The 27,807-nt window shown below is 54.4% G+C and overlaps 1 protein-coding gene across 2 annotated transcripts in view; it reads right to left on the bottom strand.

Annotated features, from left to right (window-relative positions):
- Positions 1-1,748: 1,748 nt before the first annotated feature.
- LOC140424671 (protein rapunzel-like) overlaps positions 1,749-27,807 on the bottom strand; it is a 237,834-nt gene continuing 211,775 nt past the window's right edge. Inside the window, exons 2-3 of one of the 2 annotated variants that reach the window (XM_072507938.1) lie at positions 17,610-17,662; positions 1,749-3,894 (exon numbers count right to left, since the gene is read on the bottom strand). In XM_072507938.1, the coding sequence (XP_072364039.1) occupies positions 2,661-3,845 (1,185 nt within the window). In that variant the 5' untranslated portion in view covers positions 3,846-3,894; positions 17,610-17,662 and the 3' untranslated portion in view covers positions 1,749-2,660. Of the gene's footprint in view, positions 3,895-17,609; positions 17,666-27,807 lie in introns of both variants that reach the window. The other variant, XM_072507937.1, reaches the window with a different exon arrangement.

The raw sequence follows: 27,807 nt of genomic DNA, 5'->3' as shown, positions 1-27,807 counted from the left end.
AAAAAATAATAATAATATAATAAAATATGGTACTTACCTCAGACCAATGGGTTTTATTATTAGGTTAGAGGAGGAGGGCGGGTGGGAGACACTACACGTGTAGTGTCTCGGGTTTCCTCTCCACCAGAATTTATTGGTGAGGGTCTTCCCAGACGTCCGCGGGTCGACTTCCTGTTCCCGCCTAAAAAACTAATTTTAAAAAAAAAAGAAAAATTCTCAGCTCCTGCTGAAATTGACTAACCAGCCAGCTCCACTCCCGCCGAAATCGACTGGCCTGCCCCTGCAAAGAGAAGTGCTTTTAAAGGACAGACTTACCTCCCAGCAACCTCCTTCCGCAATTCTTCCGCTGAAACTGACTCACCAGCTGTTCCCACACCGAAATCGACTGGCCTGCCCCTGCAAAGACAAGTGCTTTCAAAGGACAGACTTACCTCCCAGCAACCACTTCTGCACTGCTCCCGCTGAAACTGACTCACCAGTTGCTCTCACGCCGCCGAAATCGACTCTGAAGTCGGTCTGAAGTCAGTGACAGACCCTTAACCAGGCGCGGGCCTGCAGGTCAGGACGGCTGACGGTGATAGTACCGCCTTCACCACAGCAGGAGCCCCCCCCCTCTCAGGTTGAGGGACCAGCCGTCCGGATCACTGTGTCCAGCCCAGCAAGAGGACGATGCCTCAGGTTCGGACATGGCTGCGTGTCCGGCACTGAGGTCACGACAATCCCTCCATGGCGGTCTGCCCGGTAACGGGCTTCGGCTACTCGGTACCCCCCCCCCCCCAGCTGACCCAGTGCCAGCACCGGCAGACACAGAGCCGTGGGTGAAGTGGCACAGGAGACCCCCTCCATTGTGGCTGACGGGGGACTTGGGGAGGGGCGGGAAGGGGTGTCATAATCCTCGCGAGGACTTGGGGAGGGGCGGGAAGGGGTGTCATAATCCTCGCGAGGACTTGGGGAGGGGCGGGAAGGGGTGTCATAATCCTCGCGAGGACTTGGGGGAGGGGCGGGAAGGGGTGACATAATCCTCGCGAGGACTTGGGGAAACAGTGGGACCCGTCGAGTTCGAGCATCCCAGGAAGGGTCAGAGGTCAACCACCTGGGCTCATTATGAGCAACGGTCAAAATGCTGGGAAGGTAAGTCGTCCGAGCCGGGATTGCAGTGGGAGTGAGTTTCTGCATTCGCAGGTTATTATAAATATGTGTAAATGAATCTATCTTCCTTTACCGTTAGAGGGAGCGGAAAATGAAAGAAGTTCAGTTTGCCGCTCCCCCTGTCCGTAACACCATCCTTACTGGGCCCAACTTACACGTGACTCCAAACCCACAGCAATGCGGCTGTCTCTGAACCCTCCTCTGACCCAGTCCAGCGAGCCACGCAGTTGCTTTTTATTTGTTGTATTATGGGATGTGACTATCAGCACAAGGTCTGCAACAGTTCAGGAAGGCACCTCACCAACTTGTCCAGGGCAATTAGTGTTGGGCGATAAACGTTGGCCATGGGACTGATGTCCACATCTTATTAAAGAATAACTAGGAACACCTCACCACTAATTTAGCTCTGCATCTCAATGAACCGTCAGGAAATGGGCATTCCACATCCGCCAATTGAGAGCCAGGCCATGTTTCGCTCAGAAAACGCACCAATCAGTGTGTGGCTGACGTGACAAAGAAATCTTCCGAATGGAGTTTAATAATAATTGCACAGAGAGTCACCGCCTATTGCCTGATTGAGTTAGTTCAGCACACCGCAGTCAATGGTATGAACCAATTTTATTTCAGCAGTCCCAAGCATTTTAAACAAACCTCAGAAATTATAGAAATTAAACTGGAAAGAGTCGAAGATATTGGACAGAAAGATAATGAATGTCCAATTTACAAAGGCTTCTTCACAGTTACAAACTGAGCTAGTGGCTGAAATCAGATAGTTACAGATGTATTCATTGAAAATTAATTGCACCATCATTGATTACAGAGCTTTTGCAATCCATGTCCGTTGCTTACACAAATGTTAGACAGTATATTCTACATGAGTCAGTGTTCAGTCTGTATATTGACAGTGAACTGTGATAGTGTGGAGATTCCCAATGGAGCTTTGCCATTGGGTAGTGTCAGGACGATGGGCCTTGTGAACTCTGTTGTCTAGAACCCTCCTCACTAGCTGAAGATTCCATGAAATGAAAGCTGGATGTGGTTCATGATGAGCTGAACAGACGCACTCAGACACACATATCTGTCACTGAGAATAATGAACCAGTCTGCCCCTTTGCTCTCTGTTGAGCTGGTTCATGTGGGCTCTGCGTAGTGGCCTCCGCCAGACCGTTTATTCCATATGATTCCAGTCCGGTCCTCACATAATAACCTCCTTTGTCTCCTCAACTCAAGCTGGCCCCTCAATATGGACCCACCCATTGACCCTCACACACCCTGACAGTGACTTTGAATGGACATGACTGACCAGATTTCTGATTGGATGTAATTAGTTGCTTAGCTCTCAGTAAAGGTTAGGATCATTTTCAGTATCAGAATAATTTTCAGGATTAATTTGTTAGAAGTAGGATAGCGATGAACAATAACACACTGTGTCCACATATCACAGACACACATTCCCTGGGAACAGCAGCATTGAATCAGGGGCGGAGTAACTGAGAAGCTCAGGGGGACATTTATGTGGAATGGACACACAGGGTCACTCCTGAATAATTTTCCCAGAAATGACTATTTTGGGGAAAGTTCCAGGAACCCCACAGCCCCTTGTATCGTCTCACTGCGTGTACAACATCCCCCGAGGGAAGGTTATTGCACACAGAGTCAGCAACTTCTCTTGCATCATTCCAGCCATCTTTCCCCTCCATTAACTTCTTGATTTGTGCCTCATTAAGAGCTTTTGGATCAATGGCATAGGAGACAACAGCATTCAGATCATTGAGTCTGAAAAAGTGAAACCGATTGGGACCAGCGACACAGTGATTGTCGAACCCAGAGACAGGGTCATAGACCCGCACAGACCAGCAAACCCAGTCATATTTCTTCACCAATCCATCATGTATATAGCTTACACAATCCTGGTTATTTCTCCCACCTTTATCTTGTATCATTTTTTTAACATCTATTTTTGCCTGCTCTGCAAATTCATTTATGCATCGATCTACCATGGATTTCATTCTACTCTCAACCTCACCCAATTTTCCATTCCATTCTTTCTTTAACGCCTCAACGTCAGTTCCAGTGAGGGCAGCGTGACCCAATGTGGCAATCAGGCCAATACAGAAGAGCTGCTTCAGTCGGGAGCAGAGCTCTTCCATGAGGCGTCGATTTCTCAATTCATATAGCATGGCGGTTTCCAGGATGGGTTTTCCAAAGATGGAAGAATGTCCCATCACAGCATCATAGAGAGTGTAAAGGTTCTGGTCACCTTTAGTCGCAGTGAAGTGTGAGAGAAACTCTCGTTTCTCACTCTCCCGGAACTCTGCTGCTACATTCAGGAGGTACATGTATTTCCTGAACTGATTTTTCAGATTCTCTTCAATGGTGTTATACTGATTATTGACTGTACTTCTCTCAATTGCACGAAGCACTTCGTGAATCTGATCTGAAATAACATCGAGCTGGTTCCTGACTATCTGGAATTGCTCCTTCATGTATTTCAGCTCCGCACTATCCACATCTCCCATACAAAGTTTAAGAACTGCTGCAGCTACTCCAATAACAGCCCCCACTGCTCCGGCTGCAGAGGCTAGCTTACCGAAACTCTCAATTACTGACATGGCATTTTTCACTTGAACAACTGATTCCACAACCTCAGTGGAGGCTTTTGCCAGTTCCAAAGTGTCTGCTGCAGTTCCAGCCATTCTGAGGATCCGAGTCTCTTGTTTGGATGGTCACTTCCTCCTGTTGTCCCTGAAAAGAAAGTTAGAATAGTTTATATGTGACTCTGTAATTCACTGGGGACGGGGGCCTGTGGGGTGGGGGGTGGGGTAGGGAGGTAGACGGCGGCAGGATGGGGGCTGGGGGTGGGGTAGAGGGCGGCAGGGTGGGGGGTTGGGAGGAGGGGGCAGTGAGTTGTGCTCAGTCCACATCCCTCTCTCAATCTGGATGCCAATTCCCCTGTGCGTCTACAATGAGCTGACACAGAGCATGTTCGAAGAAGCAAACAGGCAGAGACGTGTGAACTGCAAACTGTTTAAACAACAACACAAGCAACAGGAGCAGGGTTAGACCATATGGGCATCACTCAATGCATCAGAGCTGATCTTGGGGTCCAGCTGTGTAGAGGGAGCTTTACTCTGTATCTAACCCCGTGCTGTACCTGTCCTGGGCGTGTTTGATGGGGACAGTGTAGAGGGAGCTTTACTCTGTATCTAACCCCGTGCTGTACCTGTCCTGGGAGTGTTTGACGGGGACAGTGTAGAGAGAGCTTTACTCTGTATCTAACCCCGTGCTGTACCTGTCCAGGGAGTGTTTGATGGGGAAAGTGTAGAGGGAGCTTTACTCTGTATTTAACCCCATGCTGTACCTGTCCTGGGAGTGTTTGATGGGGACAGTGTAGAGTGAGCTTTACTCTGCATCTAACCCCGTGCTGTACCTGTCCTGGGAGTGTTTGATGGGGACAGTGTCGAGGGAGCTTTAGTCTGTATCTAACCCCGTGCTGTACCTGTCCTGGGAGTGTTTGATGGGGACAGTGTTGAGGGAGCTTTACTCTGTATCTATCCCCGTGCTGTACCTGTCCTGGGAGTGTTTGACGGGGACAGTGTAGAGAGAGATTTACTGTGTATCTAACCCCGTGCTGTCCCTGTCCTGGAAGTGTTTGATGGGGACAGTGTAGAGGGAGCTTTACTCTGTATCTAACCCCGTGCTGTACCTGTCCAGAGAGTGTTTGATGGGGACAGTGTAGAGGGAGCTTTACTCTGTATCTAACCACGTGCTGTACCTGTCCTGGGATTGTTTGATGGGGACGGTGTGGAGGGAGCTTTACTCTGTATCTAACCCCGTGCTGTACCTGTCCTGGGAGTGTTTGATGGGGACGGTGTAGAGGGAGTTTTACTCTGTATCTAACCCCGTGCTGTACCTGTCCTGGGAGTGTTTGATGGGGACGGTGTAGAGGGAGCTTAACTCTGTATCTAACCCCGTGCTGTACCTGTCCTGGGAGTGTTTGATGGGGACAGTGTAGAGGGAGCTTTACTCTGTATCTAACCCCGTGCTGTACCTGTCCTGGGAGTGTTTGACGGGGACAGTGGAGAGGGAGCTTTACTCTGTGTCTAACCCCGTGCGGTACCTGTCCTGGGAGTGTTTGATGGGGACAGTGTCGAGGGAGCTTTACTCTGTATCTAACCCCGTGCTGTACCTGTCCTGGGAGTGTTTGATGGGGACAGTGTAGAGGGAGCTTTACTCTGTATCTAACCCCGTGCTGTGCCTGTCCTGGGAGTGTTTGATGGGGACAGTGTAGAGGGAGCTTTACTCTGTATCTAACCCTGTGCTGTACCTGTCCTGGGAGTGTTTGATGGGGACAGTGTAGATGGAGCTTTACTCTGTATCTAACCCCGTGATGTACCTGTCCAGGGAGTGTTTGATGGGGACAGTGTAGAGGGAGCTTTACTCTGTATCTAACCCCGTGCTGTACCTGTCCTGGGAGTGTTTGACGGGGCAGTGTAGAGAGAGCTTTACTGTGTATCTAACCCCGTGCTGTCCCTGTCCTGGAAGTGTTTGATGGGGACAGTGTAGAGGGAGCTTTACTCTATATCTAACCCCGTGCAGTACCTGTCCTGGGAGTGTTTGATGGGGACAGTGTAGAGGGAGCTTTACTCTGTATCTAACCCCGTGCTGTACCTGTCCTGGGAGTGTTTGATGGGGACAGTGTAGAGGGAGCTTTACTCTGTATCTAACCCCGTGCTGTACCTGTCCTGGGAGTGTTTGACGGGGACAGTGTAGAGAGAGCTTTACTGTGTATCTAACCCCGTGCTGTCCCTGTCCTGGAAGTGTTTGATGGGGACAGTGTAGAGGGAGCTTTACTCTGTATCTAACCCTGTGCTGTCCCTGTCATGGGAGTGTTTGATGGGGACAGTGTAGAGGGAGCTTTACTCTGTATCTAACCCTGTGCTGTCCCTGTCCTGGGAGTGTTTGACGGGGACAGTGTAGAGGGAGCTTTACTGTGTATCTAACCCCGTGCTGTCCCTGTCCTGGGAGTGTTTGATGGGGACAGTGTAGAGGGAGCTTTACTCTGTATCTAACCCCGTGCAGTACGTGTCCTGGGAGTGTTTGATGGGGACAGTGTAGAGGGAGCTTTACTCTGTATCTAACCCCGTGCTGTACCTGTCCTGGGAGTGTTTGATGGGGACAGTGTACAGGGAGCTTTACTCTGTATCTAACCCCGTGCTGTACCTGTCCTGGGAGTGTTTGATGGGGACAGTGCAGAGGGAGCTTTACTCTGTATCTAACCCCGTGCTCTACCTGTCCTGGGAGTGTTTGATGGGGACAGTGTAGAGGGAGCTTTACTCTATATCTAACCCCGTGCAGTACCTGTCCTGGGAGTGTTTGATGGGGACAGTGTAGAGGGAGCTTTACTCTGTATCTAACCCCGTGCTGTACCTGTCCTGGGAGTGTTTGATGGGGACAGTGTAGAGGGAGCTTTACTCTGTATCTAACCCCGTGCTGTACCTGTCCTGGGAGTGTTTGACGGGGACAGTGTAGAGAGAGCTTTACTGTGTATCTAACCCCGTGCTGTCCCTGTCCTGGAAGTGTTTGATGGGGACAGTGTAGAGGGAGCTTTACTCTGTATCTAACCCTGTGCTGTCCCTGTCATGGGAGTGTTTGATGGGGACAGTGTAGAGGGAGCTTTACTCTGTATCTAACCCTGTGCTGTCCCTGTCCTGGGAGTGTTTGACGGGGACAGTGTAGAGGGAGCTTTACTGTGTATCTAACCCCGTGCTGTCCCTGTCCTGGGAGTGTTTGATGGGGACAGTGTAGAGGGAGCTTTACTCTGTATCTAACCCCGTGCAGTACGTGTCCTGGGAGTGTTTGATGGGGACAGTGTAGAGGGAGCTTTACTCTGTATCTAACCCCGTGCTGTACCTGTCCTGGGAGTGTTTGATGGGGACAGTGTACAGGGAGCTTTACTCTGTATCTAACCCCGTGCTGTACCTGTCCTGGGAGTGTTTGATGGGGACAGTGCAGAGGGAGCTTTACTCTGTATCTAACCCCGTGCTCTAACTGTCCTGGGAGTGTTTGATGGGGACAGTGTAGAGGGAGCTTTACTCTGTATCTAACCCCGTGCTGTACCTGTCCTGGGAGTGTTTGATGGGGACAATGTAGAGGGAGCTTTACTCTGTATCTAACCCCGTGCTGTACCTGTCCTGGGAGTGTTTGATGGGGACAGTGGAGAGGGAGCTTTACTCTGTATCTAACCCCGTGCTGTACCTGTCCTGGGAGTGTTTGACGGGGACAGTGTAGAGGGAGCTTTACTCTGTATCTAACCCCGTGCCGTACCTGTCCTGGAAGTGTTTGATGGGGACAGTGTAGAGGGAGCTTTACTCTGTATCTAACCCCGTGCCGTACCTGTCCTGGGTGTGTTTGATGGGGACAGTGTAGAGGGAGCTTGTGGTGATACACCACTGTACTTCCCTAGCATTGTACATAGTTATATAATAGTTGTGTGTAACGTGGCCCTGTAATCCTGTGTATGGTCCTGTGTATTGTACTGTAGCTCTGTAGAGGTTCAGTCACCTGTATGTAACCTGACCTGGCCACGGAGAGCTCCACCTTGGCCACTCCCCCGGGAGTTAGGTATAAGACCCCGCTTCTGAGACCTGACCCATTTTGTCTGGGGCCGTCTGTGTCGGGTAAGCTTCCTATGTAGTGTATTAAAGCCTTGGTTAAAGTCTCACATGTCTTTGTGGTTCTTGACGCTTAGCGCATCAATTTAATACACTACAGTTATAATGGAGGCTGCTCTGAAACCCGACAAGCTCTCGCTCCACCCCCACGCTCCATGCGCGGATCACCTTTTCACCTGCTGGCTCCGGTGTTTCGAGGCCTATCTGGAAGCATCCTCCGCCTTCGCCAAAACGGACGCCGACCGACTCAATCTCCTGTGCTCACGGCTCGACTACGGCCTTTTCGACCTCATCACGGGAACAACGACCTATGCCGATGCCATCGTGAAGCTCAAAAGCCGGTATGTACGAACTGTTAATTCTATTTACGCCCGCCACCGCCTCGCCTCCCGGCACCAGCAGCCGGGTGAACCCCTATCCGTGTTCGTTCGGGACCTCCGTGCCCTCGCGCTCACCTGCAACGCGCCAGCAGTCTCCGCTCAGCAGAACACTGAGGCCCTGGCGCTCGATGCCTTTGTAGCCGGCATCGCTTTCGTCCCGATTCGCCAACTCCTACTGGCACAAACTACCCTGACTCTGGACACGGCAGTCACTATGGCAGAGGCCCAACAGGCAGCCTACGACAATAATGCGTCCTACACGCCTGCACGAACTTCCTATGCTCCTGTCCACGCTCCCTACGTGGCCGCTACCTCCCTGCTGCCCGCCCAGCAACAACCCCTGCAAGTCACGGCCCACCCAGCCACACCAGCAGTAAAAATAATGCCTGGGCCCCAGTGTTATTTTTGTGGCCAGGCAAAACACCCCAGGAAACGCTGCCCTGCTAGAGATGCTACCTGTTCAGCCTGTGGCAAGAAAGGCCACTTTGCAACCGTCTGCCGCTCCACTGCTGCCTCGGGGTCCAACACCGCGGTCTGCTACTCCGGGGTGCTGCCATCCTCCGTTCCCGGCTCGCTGTTCGACACGTGCGACGCACGGGCGCCGCCATCTTTGATTATCCCCGGCCCGGCTTCCTTCACTTCCGGGTCCGCCCCGCCGCTGATCGTCACTTTCGGACCTGCGCACTCGACCGAAATGCTGCAAACAACTGAGATGCAGCCAACGACCGCAACCTGGCCTCCAACAGCAGCCTACGACGCCTGGGCGCCGCCACCTTCTTCCGCAGGCCGCTCCCCGGATCCGGCACCCTTCTCCAACAGCTCCACCATCGCATCCATCATCCTCGACCAGGACCGACCGCATCCGCTCGCCAGATCCACCATGGAGGTTCAGGTAAATTGTTTCACTGTCACCTGCCTCTTCGACAGCGGCAGCACGGAGAGCTTCCTCCACCCGGACACCGTGCGCCGCTGCTCCCTCAAGGTACTACCCACGCGCAGGCATATTTCCATGGCCTCCAACTCCCAGTCGGCCGAGGTTTCGGGCTATTGCGTCGTCACCCTCTCAGTGAACGGCGCGGTGTTCCAGGATTTCAAATTCATGGTCCTCCCTCACCTCTGCGCCGCCGCGATCCTCGGCCTGGACTTCCAATGCCACCTGCGCAGCCTCACCTTGCATTTTAACGGCCCCCTCCCCCCCCCCTCACGGTCTCCAACCCCCAGTTCTTCCCTGATCCCCCCCCAGGTCTCACCTGTAGTCTCTCCATGCTCAGGATCCCCCCCCTTACTGTTTGCTAATCTCACCCCCGACTGCAAGCCCGTGGCTACTAAAAGTCTAAAAGTCGGCGTTACCGTTTCGTGGACCGCCAATTCATTCGAGCGGAGATTAAGCACCTTCTCTCGGAAAAGATCATTGCTCACAGCACCAGCCCCTGGCGAGCCCAAGTGGTGGTAGTCAAGTCTAGCGAGAAACACCGCATGGTCATTGACTACAGTCAGACCATCAACCGGTACACGCTGCTTGATGCGTATCCCCTCCCCCGCATATCTGACATGGTCAACCAGATTGCACAGTACCAGGTGTTCTCCACCATAGACTTGAAATCCGCCTACCACCAGCTCCCTATCCGCCCGGAGGACCGTAACTTCACGGCCTTCGAGGCGGACGGCCGCCTCTCCCACTTTCTTAGGGTACCCTTTGGCGTCACCAATGGAGTCTCGGTCTTCCAACGGGAGATGGACCGAATGGTGGACCAGAACAGACTGCGGGCTACCTTCCCGTATCTGGACAACGTCACCATCTGCGGCCACAACCAGCAGGACCATGACGTCAACCTCACGAAATTCCTCCAAACTGCCAAACGCCTCAATCTCACGTACAACGAGGCAAAATGTGTTTTCGGCACCTCCCGCCTCGCCATACTCGGCTACGTGGTGGAGAACGGTGTCCTCGGCCCCGATCCCGACCATCTGCGCCCCCTTCTCGAACTCCCCATTCCCACCTGCCCCAAAGAACTGAGGCGATGCCTCAGACTCTTTGCCTACTATGCCCAGTGGGTGCCCGAGTACGCTGACAAGGCCCGACCCCTCCTCCGTTCCCCCTCATTCCCCCTCCCGCTCGAGGCCTGCCAGGCCTTCCACCTCCTAAAAACCACTATCGCCAGAGCCGCCATGCATGCGGTAGACGAGTCTGCACCATTCCAAGTCGAGAGCGATGCCTCCGACTTTGCCCTGGGTGCCACCCTCAGCCAGGCGGGCAGGCCCATCGCCTTCTTTTCCCGCACACTCCAATGCCCCGAGATCCGCCACTCCTCTGTTGAGAAGGAGGCACAGGCCATAGTGGAAGCCGTCCGGCACTGGAGGCACTACCTGGCCGGAAAACCATTTACCCTCGTTACTGACCAACGATCAGTTGCGTTCATGTTCGACAACAAACAACGAGGTAAAATCAAAAATGATAAGATATTACGGGGGAGGATCGAACTCTCCACCTACAATGATAGTATCTTATACCGGCCAGGTAAGCTCAATGATCCTCCTGATGCCCTGTCCCGGAGTACTTGTGCCAACGCACAGGATGACCGACTGCGGGCACTACACAATGACCTCTGTCACCCGGGCGTCAGGCGGTTCTACCACTACACCAAGGGCCACAACCTGCCCTTCTCAGTCGAGGAGGTCAAGGCCATGACTAGGGACTGCCAAGTCTGTGCGGAGTGCAAGCCGCAATTCTACAAGCCAGACAAGGCGCACCTAATCAAGGCCACCCGCCCCTTTGAACGTCTCAGCATTGACTTCAAAGGGCCCCTCCCCACCCACAACCGCAACACGTACTTCCTCAATGTCATCGACGAGTACTCGCGGTTCCCCTTCGCCATTCCCTGCCCCGACACGACCTCCGCCACCGTCATCAAAGCGTTGCACGACCTCTTCATGCTGTTCGGTTATCCCAATTACGTTCACAGTGACCGGGGCTCCTCCTTCATGAGCGAGGAGCTGCGTCGGTACCTGCTCGCCAGGGGCGTTGCCTCGAGCAGGACGACCAGTTACAACCCCCGGGGGAACGGACAGGTGGAGAGGGAGAACGCGACAGTTTGGAAGGCCGTGCTGCTAGCCCTCAAGTCCAAAGGCCTACCAGTCTCCCGTTGGCAGGAGGTCCTCCCTGCCGCACTCCACTCCATCCGGTCCCTTTTGTGTACTGCAACGAATGCTACCCCTCATGAGCGGATGTTTCTCTTCTCCAGGAGATCGGCATCCGTGACATCGCTTCCGTCCTGGCTCCTGTCCCTGGGAGACATCCTGCTCCGCAAGCACGTGCGGACCTCTAAGGCGGAGCCCCTGGTGGAGAGAGTCCGTCTCCTCCACGCCAACCCACAGTACGCGTACATAGCGTACCCCGACGGGCGTGAGGAGACCGTCTCCATCAAGGACCTGGCCCCCTCTGGGGCCCCTGCCGCCCCGCAACCTCCACCCCGCTCCCTCTCTGCTCCCGTCGATCCCTCGGCCTGTTACTACTCCATGCCAGCCGCTGTCATCCCGTAGTTTTGCCTCGAGCCAGCCGAAGCGGTGGGGGACGTCATGCCGCCTCGCGACCCAGCACCACCGACCGCACGGATACCGCCGGACACTACCTCAGCGCCGCAGCTCCGACGTTCAAAGAGATCGACCAAACCCATCGTTCGTCTCGACCTCTGACGACACGGAACCTCCTGAAGGACTCTGTTCGTTACTCCCTGTTTGTTCACTGTGTTTGCTACTCCATATTTTCACCCCGGACTTCCTTCTAAACAAGGGGTGAATGTGGTGATACACCACTGTACTTCCCTAGCATTGTACATAGTTATATAATAGTTGTGTGTAACGTGGCCCTGTAATCCTGTGTATGGTCCTGTGTGTTGTACTGTAGCTCTGTAGAGGTTCAGTCACCTGTATGTAACCTGACCTGGCCACGGAGAGCTCCGTCTTGGCCACTCCCCCGGGAGTTAGGTATAAGACCCAGCTTCTGAGACCTGACCCATTTTGTCTGGGGTCGTCTGTGTCGGGTAAGCTTCCTATGTGGTGTATTAAAGCCTTGGTTAAAGTCTCATATCTTTGTGGTTCTTGACGCTTAGTGCATCAGAGCTTTACTCTGTATCTAACCCCGTGCTGTACCTGTCCTGGGAGTGGTTGCTGGGGACAGTGAAGAGGGAGCTTTACTCTGTATCTAACCCCGTGCTGTACCTGTCCTGGGAGTGATGGATGGGGACAGTGTAGAAGGAGTTTTATTCTGTTTCTAACCCCGTGCTGTACCTGTCCTGGGAGTGTTTGATGGGGACAGTGTAGAGGAAGCTTTACTCTGTATCTAACCAAGTGCTGTACCTGTCCTGAGAGTGTTTGATGGGGACAGTGTAGAGGGAGCTTTACTCTGTATCTAACCCCGTGCTGTACCTGTCCTGGGAGTGTTTGATGGGGACAGTGTAGAGGGAGCTTTGCTCTGTATCTAACCCCGTGCTGTACCTGTCCTGGGAGTGCTTGATGGGGACAGTGTAGAGGAAGCTTTACTCTGTATCTAACCCCATGTTGTACCTGTCCTGGGAGTGTTTGATGGGGACAGTGTAGAGGGAGCTTTACTCTGTAACTAACCCCGTGTTGATCCTGTCCTGGGAGTGTTTGATGGGGACAGTGTAGAGGGACCTTTACTCTGTATCTAACCCCGTGCTGGACCTGTCCTGGGGGTGTTTGATGGGGACAGTGGAGAGGGAGCTTTACTCTGTATCTAACCCCGTGCTGTACCTGTCCTGGGAGTGTTTGACGGGGACAGTGTCGAGGGAGTTTTACTCTGTATCTAACCCCGTGCTGTACCTGTCCTGGGAGTGTTTGATGGGGACAGTGTAGAAGGAGCTTTACTCTGTATCTAACCCCGTGCTGTACTTGTCCTGGGAGTGTTTGATGGGGACAGTGTAGAGGGAGCTTTACTCTGTATCTAACCCCGTGCTGTACCTGTCCTGGGAGTGTTTGATGAGGACAGTGTAGAGGGAGCTTTAGTCTGTATCGAACCCCGTGCTGTACCGTGCTGGATCCAGCAGAGGGCAGTAGAGCAGAGCTGCTGATTGGCTGTTACGGGGGAAATATGCATACATCTGTGTGCTCACCCTAACTTGAAGGTGTACTTCAGCAAGAGACCCTAGCTGTTCAAGTGAAGACAAGCATCCAGCAGAGGGCAGTAGAGCAGAGCTGCTGATTCTCTGTTGTGGGGGAAATTTGCATACATCTGTGTGCTCACTCTAACGTGAAGGTGTATCTCAGCAAGAGACGCTAGCTGTTCAAGTGAAGACAAGCATCCAGCAGAGGGCAGTAGAGGAGAGCTGCTGATTGGCAGTTGTGGGGGAAATTTGCATACATCCGTGTGCTCACCCGAACTTGAAGGTGGTTTGTGGAGGAGCTGTTGTCAAGTGTCACTTGAGGTGGTCATAGATAGAACCTTCAGGGATGTAGTTACCCCGAAGAATAAAGATAGATGGGTGACGCTTGGGGAAGCTGCCGCCAAGGCGCAATGGGGAAAGACCACTGTGTAAGGTCTTTCCAGCAAATGTACACCGAGGGGCGGGTGACAGTGTAAACCCCCCTCGGCCTGGGCCACCAACATTCCAATGTATAAAACAAACATGTCAATGGAAATATTTAAGAAGGAATTGTAATGTAAAGAGTGATATGTGTATAATAATATCAAAATTGAATGGCAGAAAGTCAAGGCAATGTGTAACTCTGACGGAAATGTACAGTCAAGACAATTCGAAATGTTCTGTAATGTTTATGATAGATTTTATGAATAAAGTATATTTTTTTGAATAAAAAAAAAATAAAGATAGATGGGTGACGGTGAGAGGGGCTGGGAGGAAGCAGTCAGTACAGGGATCCCCTGTGGTCGTTCCCCTTAGTAACAAGCTTTGAAAACTGTTGGGGGGGGGGGACTTACCAGGGGTAAGCCATGGGGTACAGGTCTCGAGCACAGAGTCTGTCCCTGTTGCTCAGACGTGAAGGGGGGAGAGGAGTAGAGCATTAGTCATTGGAGACTCCATAGTTAGGGGGATAGATAGGAGATTCTGTGGGAACGAGAGAGACTCACGGTTGGTGTGTTGCCTCCCAGGTGCCAGGGTGCCTGATGTCTCGGATCGTGTTTTCGGGATCCTTAAGGGGGATGGGGAGCAGCCCCAAGTCGTGGTCCACATAGGTACCAACGACTTAGGTAGGAAAAGGGATAGGGATGTAAGGCAGGAATTCAGGGAGCGAGGGTGGAAACTTAGATCTAGGACAAACAGGGAAAAAAGTCCCAGCCTCTCCTTATAACCCAGACCATCAAGTCCTGATAGCATCCTAGTAAATCTCTTCTGCACTCTTTCAAGTTTAATAATATCCTTTCGTAATAGGGTGACCAGAACTGAACACAGTATTCCATGTGTGGCCTTACTAATGTCTTGTACAACTTCAACAAGACGTCCCAACTCCTGTATTCAATATTCTGACCAATGAAATGTAGCATGCTGAATGCCTTCTTCACGGGCAGCACGGTAGCGTTGTGGTCAGCACAATTACTTCATAGCTCCAAGGTCCCAGGTTCGATTCCCGGCTTGGTTCACTGTCTGTGCAGAGTCTGCACGTTCTCCCCGTGTGTGCGTGGGTTTCCTCCGGGTGTTCCGGTTTCCTCCCACAGTCCAAAGATGTGCAGGTTAGGTGGGTTGGCTGCGCTAAATTGCCCTTAGTGTCCAAAATTGCCCTTAGTGTCCGGTGGGGTTACTGGGTTATGGGGATAGGGTGGGGGTGTGGGCTTGGGTAGGGGGCACTTTCCAAGAGCCGATGCAGACTCGATGGGCCGAATGGCCTCCTTCTGCACAGTAAATTATATATATATTCACCTCCCTGTCCACCTGGGACTCCACCTTCAAGGAGCTATGAACCTGTACCCCGAGATCTCTTTGTTTTGTAACTCTCCCCAACTCCCTACCATTAACTGAGTTGGTCCAGTCCCGATTCGATGTATTTGTAGATGCTCTTTAGATTTTCCTTTGCCTTACCTGCCAAAGCAATTCCCCCCTTGTCCCTCCTGATTTCTCTCTTAAACTCTTTTCCGACAACCTCTCTACTCTTCAAGGGATCCACTTGATCCCAGCTGTCTCTGCGTGTCATGTGCATCCTTCTTCCTATTGACCATGGCCTCAATATCCCGAGACATCCAGGGTTCCCTCCTCCTCCCAGCCTTGCCCTTCACTCTAAATGGAATGTGCTCACCCTGAACCCTGGTTAACACCCTTTTGAAAGCCTCCCACTTACCAGCTGTCCCTTTGTCTGTAAACAGACTCCCCCAGTCAAGCTTTGAAAGTTCCTGTCTAATACCATCAAAATTGGCCTTGCCCCAATTTAGAATTTTAACTTTTGGGCCAGAACTATCATTCTCCATAGCTAACTTAAAACTAATGGAATTATGCTCACTGGTCCCAAATTGATCCCTGACTGACACTTCTGTCACCCGCCCTTCCTTAATCCCCAAGAGGAGGTCACATTTGGTCTCCTCTCTAGTTGGGCCATCCACATATTGAATGAAAAATTCCTCCTGAATACACTCAACAAATTTCTCTCCATCCAAACCCCTAATGCTATGGCTGCCCCAGTTAATGTTGGGAAAGTTAAATTCCCCAACGATTACCACACTATTTTCCCAGCAGCTATCTGTATTCTTACATATTTGCTCGTCAATTTTAAGCGACTATTTGGGGGCCTGTAGTACAGTCCCATCAAAGTGACCGCACCCTTCTTATTTTTCTGACTGAAAAATAAGACTCAGAGAGCCTTATCTATAAGACACATATAGACTCAGTGAGTGAACCCTCAGATATATCCTCTCTCTGTACTGCCGTGATACTGTCCCTAATCAAAAACGCAACTCCCCCTCCCCTCCTGCCTCCTGCTCTATCTTTCCCATAGCATCTGTACCCTGGAACATTGAGCTGCCAGTCCTGCCCCTCCTTTAGCCATGTTTCAGTAATAAGCTTTAATATCCCAGTCCCATGTACCTATCCATGCCCTGAGTTCATCAGCCTTGCCCGTTAGGACTCTTGCATTGAAATAAATGCAGTTTAATCTAGACTTCCCTTGCTCTCCGCCCTGCTTTCTCAGACCATCTCTCCGATGATGTTTTGTACACTTTCCCTGTGTTTTATTTCTCTTAGCCTCACTGCACCCATTCACTGAGTTCTCCACAGTCTCTGTACTCTGCACTGTGGCACTTTTTGATTTTTGATTTTTGTTTCTCTGCCTTCCACTTTTCTCTGTCCCCCCTTTACTTCCCTCCGACTTCCTGCATCAGTTCCCACCCCCCTGCCACATTAGTTTAAACCCTCCCCAACAGCACGAGAAAACACTCCCTCTAGGACATCGGTTCCAGTCCTGCCCAGGTGCAGACCATCCGGTTTGCACTGGTCCCACATGCCCCAGAACCGGTTCCAATGCCCCAGGAATTTGAATCCCTCCCTCTTGCACCATCCCTTGAGCCACGTATTCATCCTCTCTATCCTGACATTCCTCCTCTGACTAGCTCGTGGCACTGGTAGCAATCTTGAGATTACTACCTTTGAGGTCTTACTTTTTAATTTAACTCCGAACTCTCTAAATTCAGCATGTGGGACCGCATCATATTTATTACCTACATGGTTGGTGCCTATGTGCACCACGACAGCTGGCTGTTCACCCTCCCCCCCCAGAATGTCCTGCAGCCGCCCCGAGACATCCTTGACCCTTGCACCAGGGAGGCAACATACCAACCTGGATTCTCGTTTGCATCCACAGAACCGCCTGTCTATTCCCCTTACAATTGAGTCCCCTATCACTATAGCCCTGCCATTCTTCTTCCTGCCCAGCTGCGCAGCAGAGCCAGCCACGGTGCCATGAACCTGGCTGCTGCTGCCTTCCCCTGGTGAGCCATCTCCCCCAACAGTATCCAAAGCGGTATATCTGTTTTGGAAGGAGCTGACCGCAGGGGACCCCTGCACTGCCTTCCGACTCTTCCTCTGTCTGGTGGTCACCCATGCACTATCTCCCTCAGTAATGCTTAACTGCGGTGTGAGTAACTCACTAAACGTGCTCTCCACGACTTCCTCAGCATCGCGGATGCTCCAAAGTGAGTCCATCCGCAGCTCCAGGGCCGTCAAGCGGTCTAACAGGAGCTGCAGCTGGACACACGTCCGGCACGTGAAGGAGCCAGGGACAGTGGACGTGTCCCTGAGCTCCCACATTGAGCACGAGGAGCATGACACAGGTCTGAGATCTCCGGTCGTGACTTAACCCTTAAGTTAACTTCCAACAACAACTACAATGCCACAAGTAAAAGAGAAAATGGAAAAGAAATCCTGCCTCCCAGTCCCAGCCAATCACTTACCTGCTGCTCAAGGTGACTGAGTGAACTTCTCCCAGAATCCTCTCCTGCCGCCGCTGCTGGAATTAAAACAAATGAATAAAAACCGCGAGTGTTGGGCAACCAGCAGGGACTCTGTTGTCACAAGTTATCCAGACTGTAAATGCTAATTCATTTCTCTCTCTCTGCACAGATGCCGTACCAGCCTCCCCGAACAGGAGCCGGAATGTGGTGACTAGGGGCTTTTCACAGTAACTTCATTTGAAGCCGACTTGTGACAAAAAGCGATTTTCATTTCATTTCATTTTTCAGACTTGCTGAGCAGGTTTTCCAGCCGCTCCGGACTTGCAGCATGGACAGGAGGGAGGGAGAGTGAGGGACAGAGAGTGAGGGACTGAGAGTGAGGGACAGAGCGTGAGGGACAGAGAGTGAGGGACTGAGTGTGAGGGACTGAGAGTGAGGGACAGAGAGTGAGGGACTGAGAGTGAGGGACAGAATCTGAGGGACAGAGAGTGAGGGACTGAGTGTGAGGGACTGAGAGTGAGGGACTGAGCGTGAGGGACTGAGCGTGAGGGACAGAGAGTGAGGGACAGAGCGTGAGGGACTGAGAGTGAGGGACTGAGAGTGAGGGACTGAGAGTGAGGGACTGAGTGTGAGGGACAGAGACTGAGGGACAGAGGGTGAGGGACAGAGTGTGAGGGACTGAGTGTGAGGGACAGAGCGTGAGGGACAGAGCGTGAGGGACACAGAGTGAGGGACAGAGAGTGAGGGACAGAGAGTGAGGGACTGAGTGTGAGGGACAGAGAGTGAGGGACAGAGAGTGAGGTACAGAGCGTGAGGGACAGAGCGTGAGGGACAGAGCGTGAGGGACTGAGAGTGAGGGACTGAGCGTGAGGGACAGAGAGTGAGGGACAGAGAGTGAGGGACAGAGAGTGAGGGACTGAGAGTGAGGGACTGAGTGTGAGGGACTGAGCGTGAGGGACAGAGAGTGAGGGACAGAGAGTGAGGGACAGAGAGTGAGGGACTGAGAGTGAGGGACTGAGAGTGAGGGACTGAGTGTGAGGGACAGAGTGTGAGGGACAGAGAGTGAGGGACAGAGAGTGAGGGACAGAGAGTGAGGGACAGAGAGTGAGGGACTGAGTGTGAGGGACAGAGAGTGAGGGACAGAGGGTGAGGGACAGAGGGTGAGGGACAGAGTGTGAGGGACTGAGTGTGAGGGACAGAGAGTGAGGGACAGAGCGTGAGGGACAGAGTGTGAGGGACTGAGAGTGAGGGACTGAGTGTGAGGGACTGAGCGTGAGGGACAGAGAGTGAGGGACAGAGAGTGAGGGACAGAGCGTGAGGGACTGAGAGTGATGGACTGAGTGTGAGGGACTGAGCATGAGGGACAGAGAGTGAGGGACAGAGAGTGAGGGACAGAGCGTGAGGGACTGAGAGTGAGGGACTGAGAGTGAGGGACTGAGTGTGAGGGACAGAGCGTGAGGGACAGAGAGTGAGGGACAGAGTGTGAGGGACTGAGTGTGAGGGACAGAGAGTGAGGGACAGAGGGTGAGGGACAGAGGGTGAGGGACAGAGTGTGAGGGACTGAGTGTGAGGGACAGAGCGTGAGGGACAGAGAGTGAGGGACAGAGAGTGAGGGACAGAGAGTGAGGGACTGATTGTGAGGGGCAGAGAGTGAGGGACAGAGAGAGGGACTGAGTGTGAGGGACTGAGTGTGAGGGACAGAGCGTGAGGGACAGAGAGTGAGGGACAGAGAGTGAGGGACAGAGAGTGAGGGACAGAGAGAGAGACTGAGTGTGAGGGACTGAGTGTGAGGGACAGAGAGTGAGGGACAGAGAGTGAGGGACAGAGAGTGAGGGACAGAGAGAGGGAGGGACAGAGTGAGGGAGGGACAGAGAGAGGGAGGGACGGTGAGGGACAGAGAGCGAGGGACAGAGAGTGAGGGACAGAGAGTGAGGGACAGAGAGTGAGGGACAGAGTGTGAGGGACAGAGAGTGAGGGACAGAGAGAGGGAGGGAGGGTGAGGGACAGAGAGTGAGGGACCGAGAGTGAGGGACAGAGAGTGAGGGACAGAGAGAGGGAGGGACGGTGAGGGAGAGAGAGCGAGGGACAGAGAGTGAGGGACAGAGCGTGAGGGACAGAGAGTGAGGGACAGAGAGTGAGGGACTGAGTGTGAGGGACAGAGAGTGAGGGACAGAGAGTGAGGGACAGAGAGAGGGACTGAGTGTGAGGGACTGAGTGTTAGGGACAGAGAGTGAGGGACAGAGAGTGAGGAACAGAGAGTGAGGGACTGAGTGTGAGGGACAGAGAGTGAGGGACAGAGAGTGAGGGACAGAGAGAGGGACTGAGTGTGAGGGACTGAGTGTAAGGGACAGAGCGTGAGGGACAGAGAGTGAGGGACAGAGAGTGAGGGACAGAGAGTGAGGGACTGAGTGTGAGGGACAGAGAGTGAGGGACAGAGGGTGAGGGACAGAGGGTGAGGGACAGAGTGTGAGGGACTGAGTGTGAGGGACAGAGAGTGAGGGACAGAGCGTGAGGGACAGAGTGTGAGGGACTGAGAGTGAGGGACTGAGTGTGAGGGACTGAGCGTGAGGGACAGAGAGTGAGGGACAGAGAGTGAGGGACAGAGCGTGAGGGACTGAGAGTGATGGACTGAGTGTGAGGGACTGAGCGTGAGGGACAGAGAGTGAGGGACAGAGAGTGAGGGACAGAGCGTGAGGGACTGAGAGTGAGGGACTGAGAGTGAGGGACTGAGTGTGAGGGACAGAGCGTGAGGGACAGAGAGTGAGGGACAGAGTGTGAGGGACAGAGAGTGAGGGACAGAGGGTGAGGGACAGAGTGTGAGGGACTGAGTGTGAGGGACAGAGCGTGAGGGACAGAAAGTGAGGGACAGAGAGTGAGGGACAGAGAGTGAGGGACTGAGTGTGAGGGGCAGAGAGTGAGGGACAGAGAGAGGGACTGAGTGTGAGGGACTGAGTGTGAGGGACAGAGCGTGAGGGACAGAGAGTGAGGGACAGAGAGTGAGGGACAGAGAGTGAGGGACAGAGAGAGAGACTGAGTGTGAGGGACTGAGTGTGAGGGACAGAGAGTGAGGGACAGAGAGTGAGGGACAGAGAGTGAGGGACAGAGAGAGGGAGGGACAGAGAGAGGGAGGGACAGAGAGAGGGAGGGACGGTGAGGGACAGAGAGCGAGGGACAGAGAGTGAGGGACAGAGAGTGAGGGACAGAGAGTGAGGGACAGAGTGTGAGGGACAGAGAGTGAGGGACAGAGAGAGGGAGGGAGGGTGAGGGACAGAGAGTGAGGGACCGAGAGTGAGGGACAGAGAGTGAGGGACAGAGAGAGGGAGGGACGGTGAGGGAGAGAGAGCGAGGGACAGAGAGTGAGGGACAGAGCGTGAGGGACAGAGAGTGAGGGACAGAGAGTGAGGGACTGAGTGTGAGGGACAGAGAGTGAGGGACAGAGAGTGAGGGACAGAGAGAGGGACTGAGTGTGAGGGACTGAGTGTGAGGGACAGAGAGTGAGGGACAGAGAGTGAGGAACAGAGAGTGAGGGACTGAGTGTGAGGGACAGAGAGTGAGGGACAGAGAGTGAGGGACAGAGAGAGGGACTGAGTGTGAGGGACTGAGTGTGAGGGACAGAGCGTGAGGGACAGAGAGTGAGGGACAGAGCGTGAGGGACAGAGCGTGAGGGACAGAGCGTGAGGGACAGAGAGTGAGGGACAGAGTGAGGGTCAGAGAGTGAGGGACAGAGAGTGAGGGACAGAGTGTGAGGGACAGAGAGTGAGGGACAGAGTGTGAGGGACAGAGTGTGAGGGGCAGAGAGAGGGAGGGAGGGTGAGGGACAGAGTGTGAGGGGCAGAGAGTGAGGGACAGAGAGTGAGGGACAGAGCGTGAGGGACAGAGAGTGAGGGACAGAGAGTGAGGGTCAGAGAGTGAGGGGCAGAGAGTGAGTGACAGAGAGTGAGGGACAGAGTGTGAGGGACAGAGTGTGAGGGACAGAGTGTGAGGGACAGAGAGAGGGAGGGAGGGTGAGGGACAGAGTGTGAGGGGCAGAGAGTGAGGGGCAGAGAGTGAGGGACAGAGAGTGAGGGACAGAGAGTGAGGGACAGAGGGTGAGGGACAGAGTGGGAGGGACAGAGAGTGAGGGACAGAGCGTGAGGGACAGAGAGTGAGGGACAGAGAGTGAGGGACAGAGAGTGAGGGACAGAGAGTGAGGGACAGAGAGCGAGGGACAGAGAGCGAGGAACAGAGTGTGAGGGACAGAGAGTGAGGGACAGAGAGTGAGGGACAGAGAGTGAGGGACAGAGAGAGGGAGGGAGGGTGAGGGACAGAGAGTGAGGGACAGAGGGTGAGGGACAGAGTGTGAGGGACAGAGAGTGAGGGACAGAGAGTGAGGGACAGAGAGTGAGGGTCAGAGAGAGGGAGGGAGGGTGAGGGGCAGAGAGTGAGGGATAGAGAGTGAGGGACAGAGAGTGAGGGCCAGAGAGTGAGGGTCAGAGAGTGAGGGAAAGAGAGTGAGGGAAAGAGAGTGAGGGACAGAGAGAGGGAGGGAGGGTGAGGGACAGAGGGTGAGGGATAGAGAGTGAGGGACAGAGAGTGAGGGACAGAGAGAGGGAGGGAGGGTGAGGGACAGAGAGTGAGGGACAGAGTGTGAGGGACAGAGAGAGGGAGGAAGGGTGAGGGACAGAGAGTGAGGGACAGAGAGTGAGGGACAGAGTGTGAGGGACAGAGAGTGAGGGACAGAGAGTGAGGGACAGAGAGTGAGGGTCTGAGAGTGAGGGTCTGAGAGTGAGGGCCTGAGAGTGAGGGCCTGAGAGTGAGGGTCTGAGAGTGAGGGAAAGAGAGTGAGGGATAGAGAGTGAGGGATAGAGAGTGAGGCACAGAGAGTGAGGGTCTGAGAGTGAGGGCCAGAGAGTGAGGGTCTGAGAGTGAGGGAAAGAGAGTGAGGGATAGAGAGTGAGGCACAGAGAGTGAGGGTCTGAGAGTGAGGGCCAGAGAGTGAGGGACAGAGAGTGAGGGTCTGAGAGTGAGGGACAGAGAGTGAGGGAAAGAGAGTGAGGGACAGAGAGTGAGGGACGGAGAGTGAGGGACAGAATGTGAGGGACAGAGAGTGAGGGACAGAGAGTGAGGGACAGAGAGTGAGGGACAGAGAGTGAGGGACAGAGAGTGAGGGACTGAGAGTGAGGGACTGAGCGTGAGGGACTGAGCGTGAGGGACAGAGAGTGAGGGACAGAGCGTGAGGGACTGAGAGTGAGGGACTGAGAGTGAGGGACTGAGAGTGAGGGACTGAGTGTGAGGGACAGAGACTGAGGGACAGAGGGTGAGGGACAGAGTGTGAGGGACTGAGTGTGAGGGACAGAGCGTGAGGGACAGAGCGTGAGGGACAGAGAGTGAGGGACAGAGAGTGAGGGACAGAGAGTGAGGGCCTGAGTGTGAGGGACAGAGAGTGAGGGACAGAGAGTGAGGTACAGAGCGTGAGGGACAGAGCGTGAGGGACAGAGCGTGAGGGACTGAGAGTGAGGGACTGAGCGTGAGGGACAGAGAGTGAGGGACAGAGAGTGAGGGACAGAGAGTGAGGGACTGAGAGTGAGGGACTGAGTGTGAGGGACAGAGAGTGAGGGACAGAGAGTGAGGGACTGAGAGTGAGGGACTGAGAGTGAGGGACTGAGAGTGAGGGACTGAGTGTGAGGGACAGAGCGTGAGGGACAGAGAGTGAGGGACAGAGAGTGAGGGACAGAGAGTGAGGGACAGAGAGTGAGGGACTGAGTGTGAGGGACAGAGAGTGAGGGACAGAGGGTGAGGGACAGAGGGTGAGGGACAGAGTGTGAGGGACTGAGTGTGAGGGACAGAGAGTGAGGGACAGAGCGTGAGGGACAGAGTGTGAGGGACTGAGAGTGAGGGACTGAGTGTGAGGGACTGAGCGTGAGGGACAGAGAGTGAGGGACAGAGAGTGAGGGACAGAGCGTGAGGGACTGAGAGTGATGGACTGAGTGTGAGGGACTGAGCGTGAGGGACAGAGAGTGAGGGACAGAGAGTGAGGGACAGAGCGTGAGGGACTGAGAGTGAGGGACTGAGAGTGAGGGACTGAGTGTGAGGGACAGAGCGTGAGGGACAGAGAGTGAGGGACAGAGTGTGAGGGACTGAGTGTGAGGGACAGAGAGTGAGGGACAGAGGGTGAGGGACAGAGGGTGAGGGACAGAGTGTGAGGGACTGAGTGTGAGGGACAGAGCGTGAGGGACAGAGAGTGAGGAACAGAGAGTGAGGGACAGAGAGTGAGGGACTGAGTGTGAGGGGCAGAGAGTGAGGGACAGAGAGAGGGACTGAGTGTGAGGGACTTTGTGTGAGGGACAGAGCGTGAGGGACAGAGAGTGAGGGACAGAGAGTGAGGGACAGAGAGTGAGGGACAGAGAGAGAGACTGAGTGTGAGGGACTGAGTGTGAGGGACAGAGAGTGAGGGACAGAGAGTGAGGGACAGAGAGTGAGGGACAGAGAGAGGGAGGGACAGAGAGAGGGAGGGACAGAGAGAGGGAGGGACGGTGAGGGACAGAGAGCGAGGGACAGAGAGTGAGGGACAGAGAGTGAGGGACAGAGAGTGAGGGACAGAGTGTGAGGGACAGAGAGTGAGGGACAGAGAGAGGGAGGGAGGGTGAGGGACAGAGAGTGAGGGACCGAGAGTGAGGGACAGAGAGTGAGGGACAGAGAGAGGGAGGGACGGTGAGGGAGAGAGAGCGAGGGACAGAGAGTGAGGGACAGAGCGTGAGGGACAGAGAGTGAGGGACAGAGAGTGAGGGACTGAGTGTGAGGGACAGAGAGTGAGGGACAGAGAGTGAGGGACAGAGAGAGGGACTGAGTGTGAGGGACTGAGTGTGAGGGACAGAGAGTGAGGGACAGAGAGTGAGGAACAGAGAGTGAGGGACTGAGTGTGAGGGACAGAGAGTGAGTGACAGAGAGTGAGGGACAGAGAGAGGGACTGAGTGTGAGGGACTGAGTGTGAGGGACAGAGCGTGAGGGACAGAGAGTGAGGGACAGAGAGTGAGGGACAGAGAGTGAGGGACTGAGTGTGAGGGACAGAGAGTGAGGGACAGAGGGTGAGGGACAGAGGGTGAGGGACAGAGTGTGAGGGACTGAGTGTGAGGGACAGAGAGTGAGGGACAGAGCGTGAGGGACAGAGTGTGAGGGACTGAGAGTGAGGGACTGAGTGTGAGGGACTGAGCGTGAGGGACAGAGAGTGAGGGACAGAGAGTGAGGGACAGAGCGTGAGGGACTGAGAGTGATGGACTGAGTGTGAGGGACTGAGCGTGAGGGAGTGAGAGTGAGGGACTGAGAGTGAGGGACTGAGTGTGAGGGACAGAGCGTGAGGGACAGAGAGTGAGGGACAGAGTGTGAGGGACTGAGTGTGAGGGACAGAGAGTGAGGGACAGAGGGTGAGGGACAGAGGGTGAGGGACAGAGTGTGAGGGACTGAGTGTGAGGGACAGAGCGTGAGGGACAGAGAGTGAGGGACAGAGAGTGAGGGACAGAGAGTGAGGGACTGAGTGTGAGGGGCAGAGAGTGAGGGACAGAGAGAGGGACTGAGTGTGAGGGACTGAGTGTGAGGGACAGAGCGTGAGGGACAGAGAGTGAGGGACAGAGAGTGAGGGACAGAGAGTGAGGGACAGAGAGAGAGACTGAGTGTGAGGGACTGAGTGTGAGGGACAGAGAGTGAGGGACAGAGAGTGAGGGACAGAGAGTGAGGGACAGAGAGAGGGTGGGACAGAGAGAGGGAGGGACAGAGAGAGGGAGGGACGGTGAGGGACAGAGAGCGAGGGACAGAGAGTGAGGGACAGAGAGTGAGGGACAGAGAGTGAGGGACAGAGTGTGAGGGACAGAGAGTGAGGGACAGAGAGAGGGAGGGAGGGTGAGGGACAGAGAGTGAGGGACCGAGAGTGAGGGACAGAGAGTGAGAGGGACGGTGAGGGAGAGAGAGCGAGGGACAGAGAGTGAGGGACAGAGCGTGAGGGACAGAGAGTGAGGGACAGAGAGTGAGGGACTGAGTGTGAGGGACAGAGAGTGAGGGACAGAGAGTGAGGGACAGAGAGAGGGACTGAGTGTGAGGGACTGAGTGTGAGGGACAGAGAGTGAGGGACAGAGAGTGAGGAACAGAGAGTGAGGGACTGAGTGTGAGGGACAGAGAGTGAGGGACAGAGAGTGAGGGACAGAGAGAGGGACTGAGTGTGAGGGACTGAGTGTGAGGGACAGAGCGTGAGGGACAGAGAGTGAGGGACAGAGCGTGAGGGACAGAGCGTGAGGGACAGAGCGTGAGGGACAGAGAGTGAGGGACAGAGTGAGGGTCAGAGAGTGAGGGACAGAGAGTGAGGGACAGAGTGTGAGGGACAGAGAGTGAGGGACAGAGTGTGAGGGACAGAGTGTGAGGGGCAGAGAGAGGGAGGGAGGGTGAGGGACAGAGTGTGAGGGGCAGAGAGTGAGGGACAGAGAGTGAGGGACAGAGCGTGAGGGACAGAGAGTGAGGGACAGAGAGTGAGGGTCAGAGAGTGAGGGTCAGAGAGTGAGTGACAGAGAGTGAGGGACAGAGTGTGAGGGACAGAGTGTGAGGGACAGAGTGTGAGGGACAGAGAGAGGGAGGGAGGGTGAGGGACAGAGTGTGAGGGGCAGAGAGTGAGGGGCAGAGAGTGAGGGACAGAGAGTGAGGGACAGAGAGTGAGGGACAGAGAGTGAGGGACAGAGGGTGAGGGACAGAGTGGGAGGGACAGAGAGTGAGGGACAGAGCGTGAGGGACAGAGAGTGAGGGACAGAGAGTGAGGGACAGAGAGTGAGGGACAGAGAGCGAGGGACAGAGAGCGAGGGACAGAGTGTGAGGGACAGAGAGTGAGGGACAGAGAGTGAGGGACAGAGAGAGGGAGGGAGGGTGAGGGACAGAGAGTGAGGGACAGAGGGTGAGGGACAGAGTGTGAGGGACAGAGAGTGAGGGACAGAGAGTGAGGGACAGAGAGTGAGGGTCAGAGAGAGGGAGGGTGGGTGAGGGGCAGAGAGTGAGGGATAGAGAGTGAGGGACAGAGAGTGAGGGCCAGAGAGTGAGGGTCAGAGAGTGAGGGAAAGAGAGTGAGGGAAAGAGAGTGAGGGACAGAGAGAGGGAGGGAGGGTGAGGGACAGAGAGTGAGGGATAGAGAGTGAGGGACAGAGAGTGAGGGACAGAGAGAGGGAGGGAGGGTGAGGGACAGAGAGTGAGGGACAGAGTGTGAGGGACAGAGAGAGGGAGGAAGGGTGAGGGACAGAGAGTGAGGGACAGAGAGTGAGGGACAGAGTGTGAGGGACAGAGAGTGAGGGACAGAGAGTGAGGGACAGAGAGTGAGGGTCTGAGAGTGAGGGTCTGAGAGTGAGGGCCTGAGAGTGAGGGCCTGAGAGTGAGGGTCTGAGAGTGAGGGAAAGAGAGTGAGGGATAGAGAGTGAGGGATAGAGAGTGAGGCACAGAGAGTGAGGGTCTGAGAGTGAGGGCCAGAGAGTGAGGGTCTGAGAGTGAGGGAAAGAGAGTGAGGGATAGAGAGTGAGGCACAGAGAGTGAGGGTCTGAGAGTGAGGGCCAGAGAGTGAGGGACAGAGAGTGAGGGTCTGAGAGTGAGGGACAGAGAGTGAGGGAAAGAGAGTGAGGGACAGAGAGTGAGGGACGGAGAGTGAGGGACAGAATGTGAGGGACAGAGAGTGAGGGACGGAGAGTGAGGGACAGAGAGTGAGGGACAGAGAGTGAGGGACAGAGAGTGAGGGTCAGAGAGTGAGGGACAGAGAGTGAGGGTCAGAGAGTGAGGGTCAGAGAGTGAGGGACAGAGAGTGAGGGACAGAGTGAGGGCCAGAGAGAGGGAGGGAGAGTGACGGACAGAGATTGAGGGACAGAGAGTGAGGGACAGAGAGTGAGGGACAGAGTGAGGGCCAGAGAGAGGGAGGGAGAGTGACGGACAGAGATTGAGGGACAGAGAGTGAGGGTCAGAGAGTGAGGGTCAGAGAGTGAGGGACAGAGAGTGAGGGACAGAGAGTGAGGGAAAGAGAGTGAGGGACAGAGAGTGAGGGACAGAGAGTGAGGGACAGAGAGTGAGGGACAGAGAGAGGGAGGGTGAGGGACAGAGAGTGAGGGACGGAGAGTGAGGGACGGAGAGTGAGGGACAGAGAGTGAGGGACAGAGAGAGGGAGGGAGAGTGACGGACAGAGATTGAGGGACAGAGAGTGAGGGACAGA

Source organism: Scyliorhinus torazame, chromosome 6 (assembly GCF_047496885.1).
Source record: "Scyliorhinus torazame isolate Kashiwa2021f chromosome 6, sScyTor2.1, whole genome shotgun sequence".
Lineage (NCBI taxonomy): Eukaryota > Metazoa > Chordata > Chondrichthyes > Carcharhiniformes > Scyliorhinidae > Scyliorhinus > Scyliorhinus torazame.
This window is presented reverse-complemented; position numbering and strand designations above follow the sequence as displayed.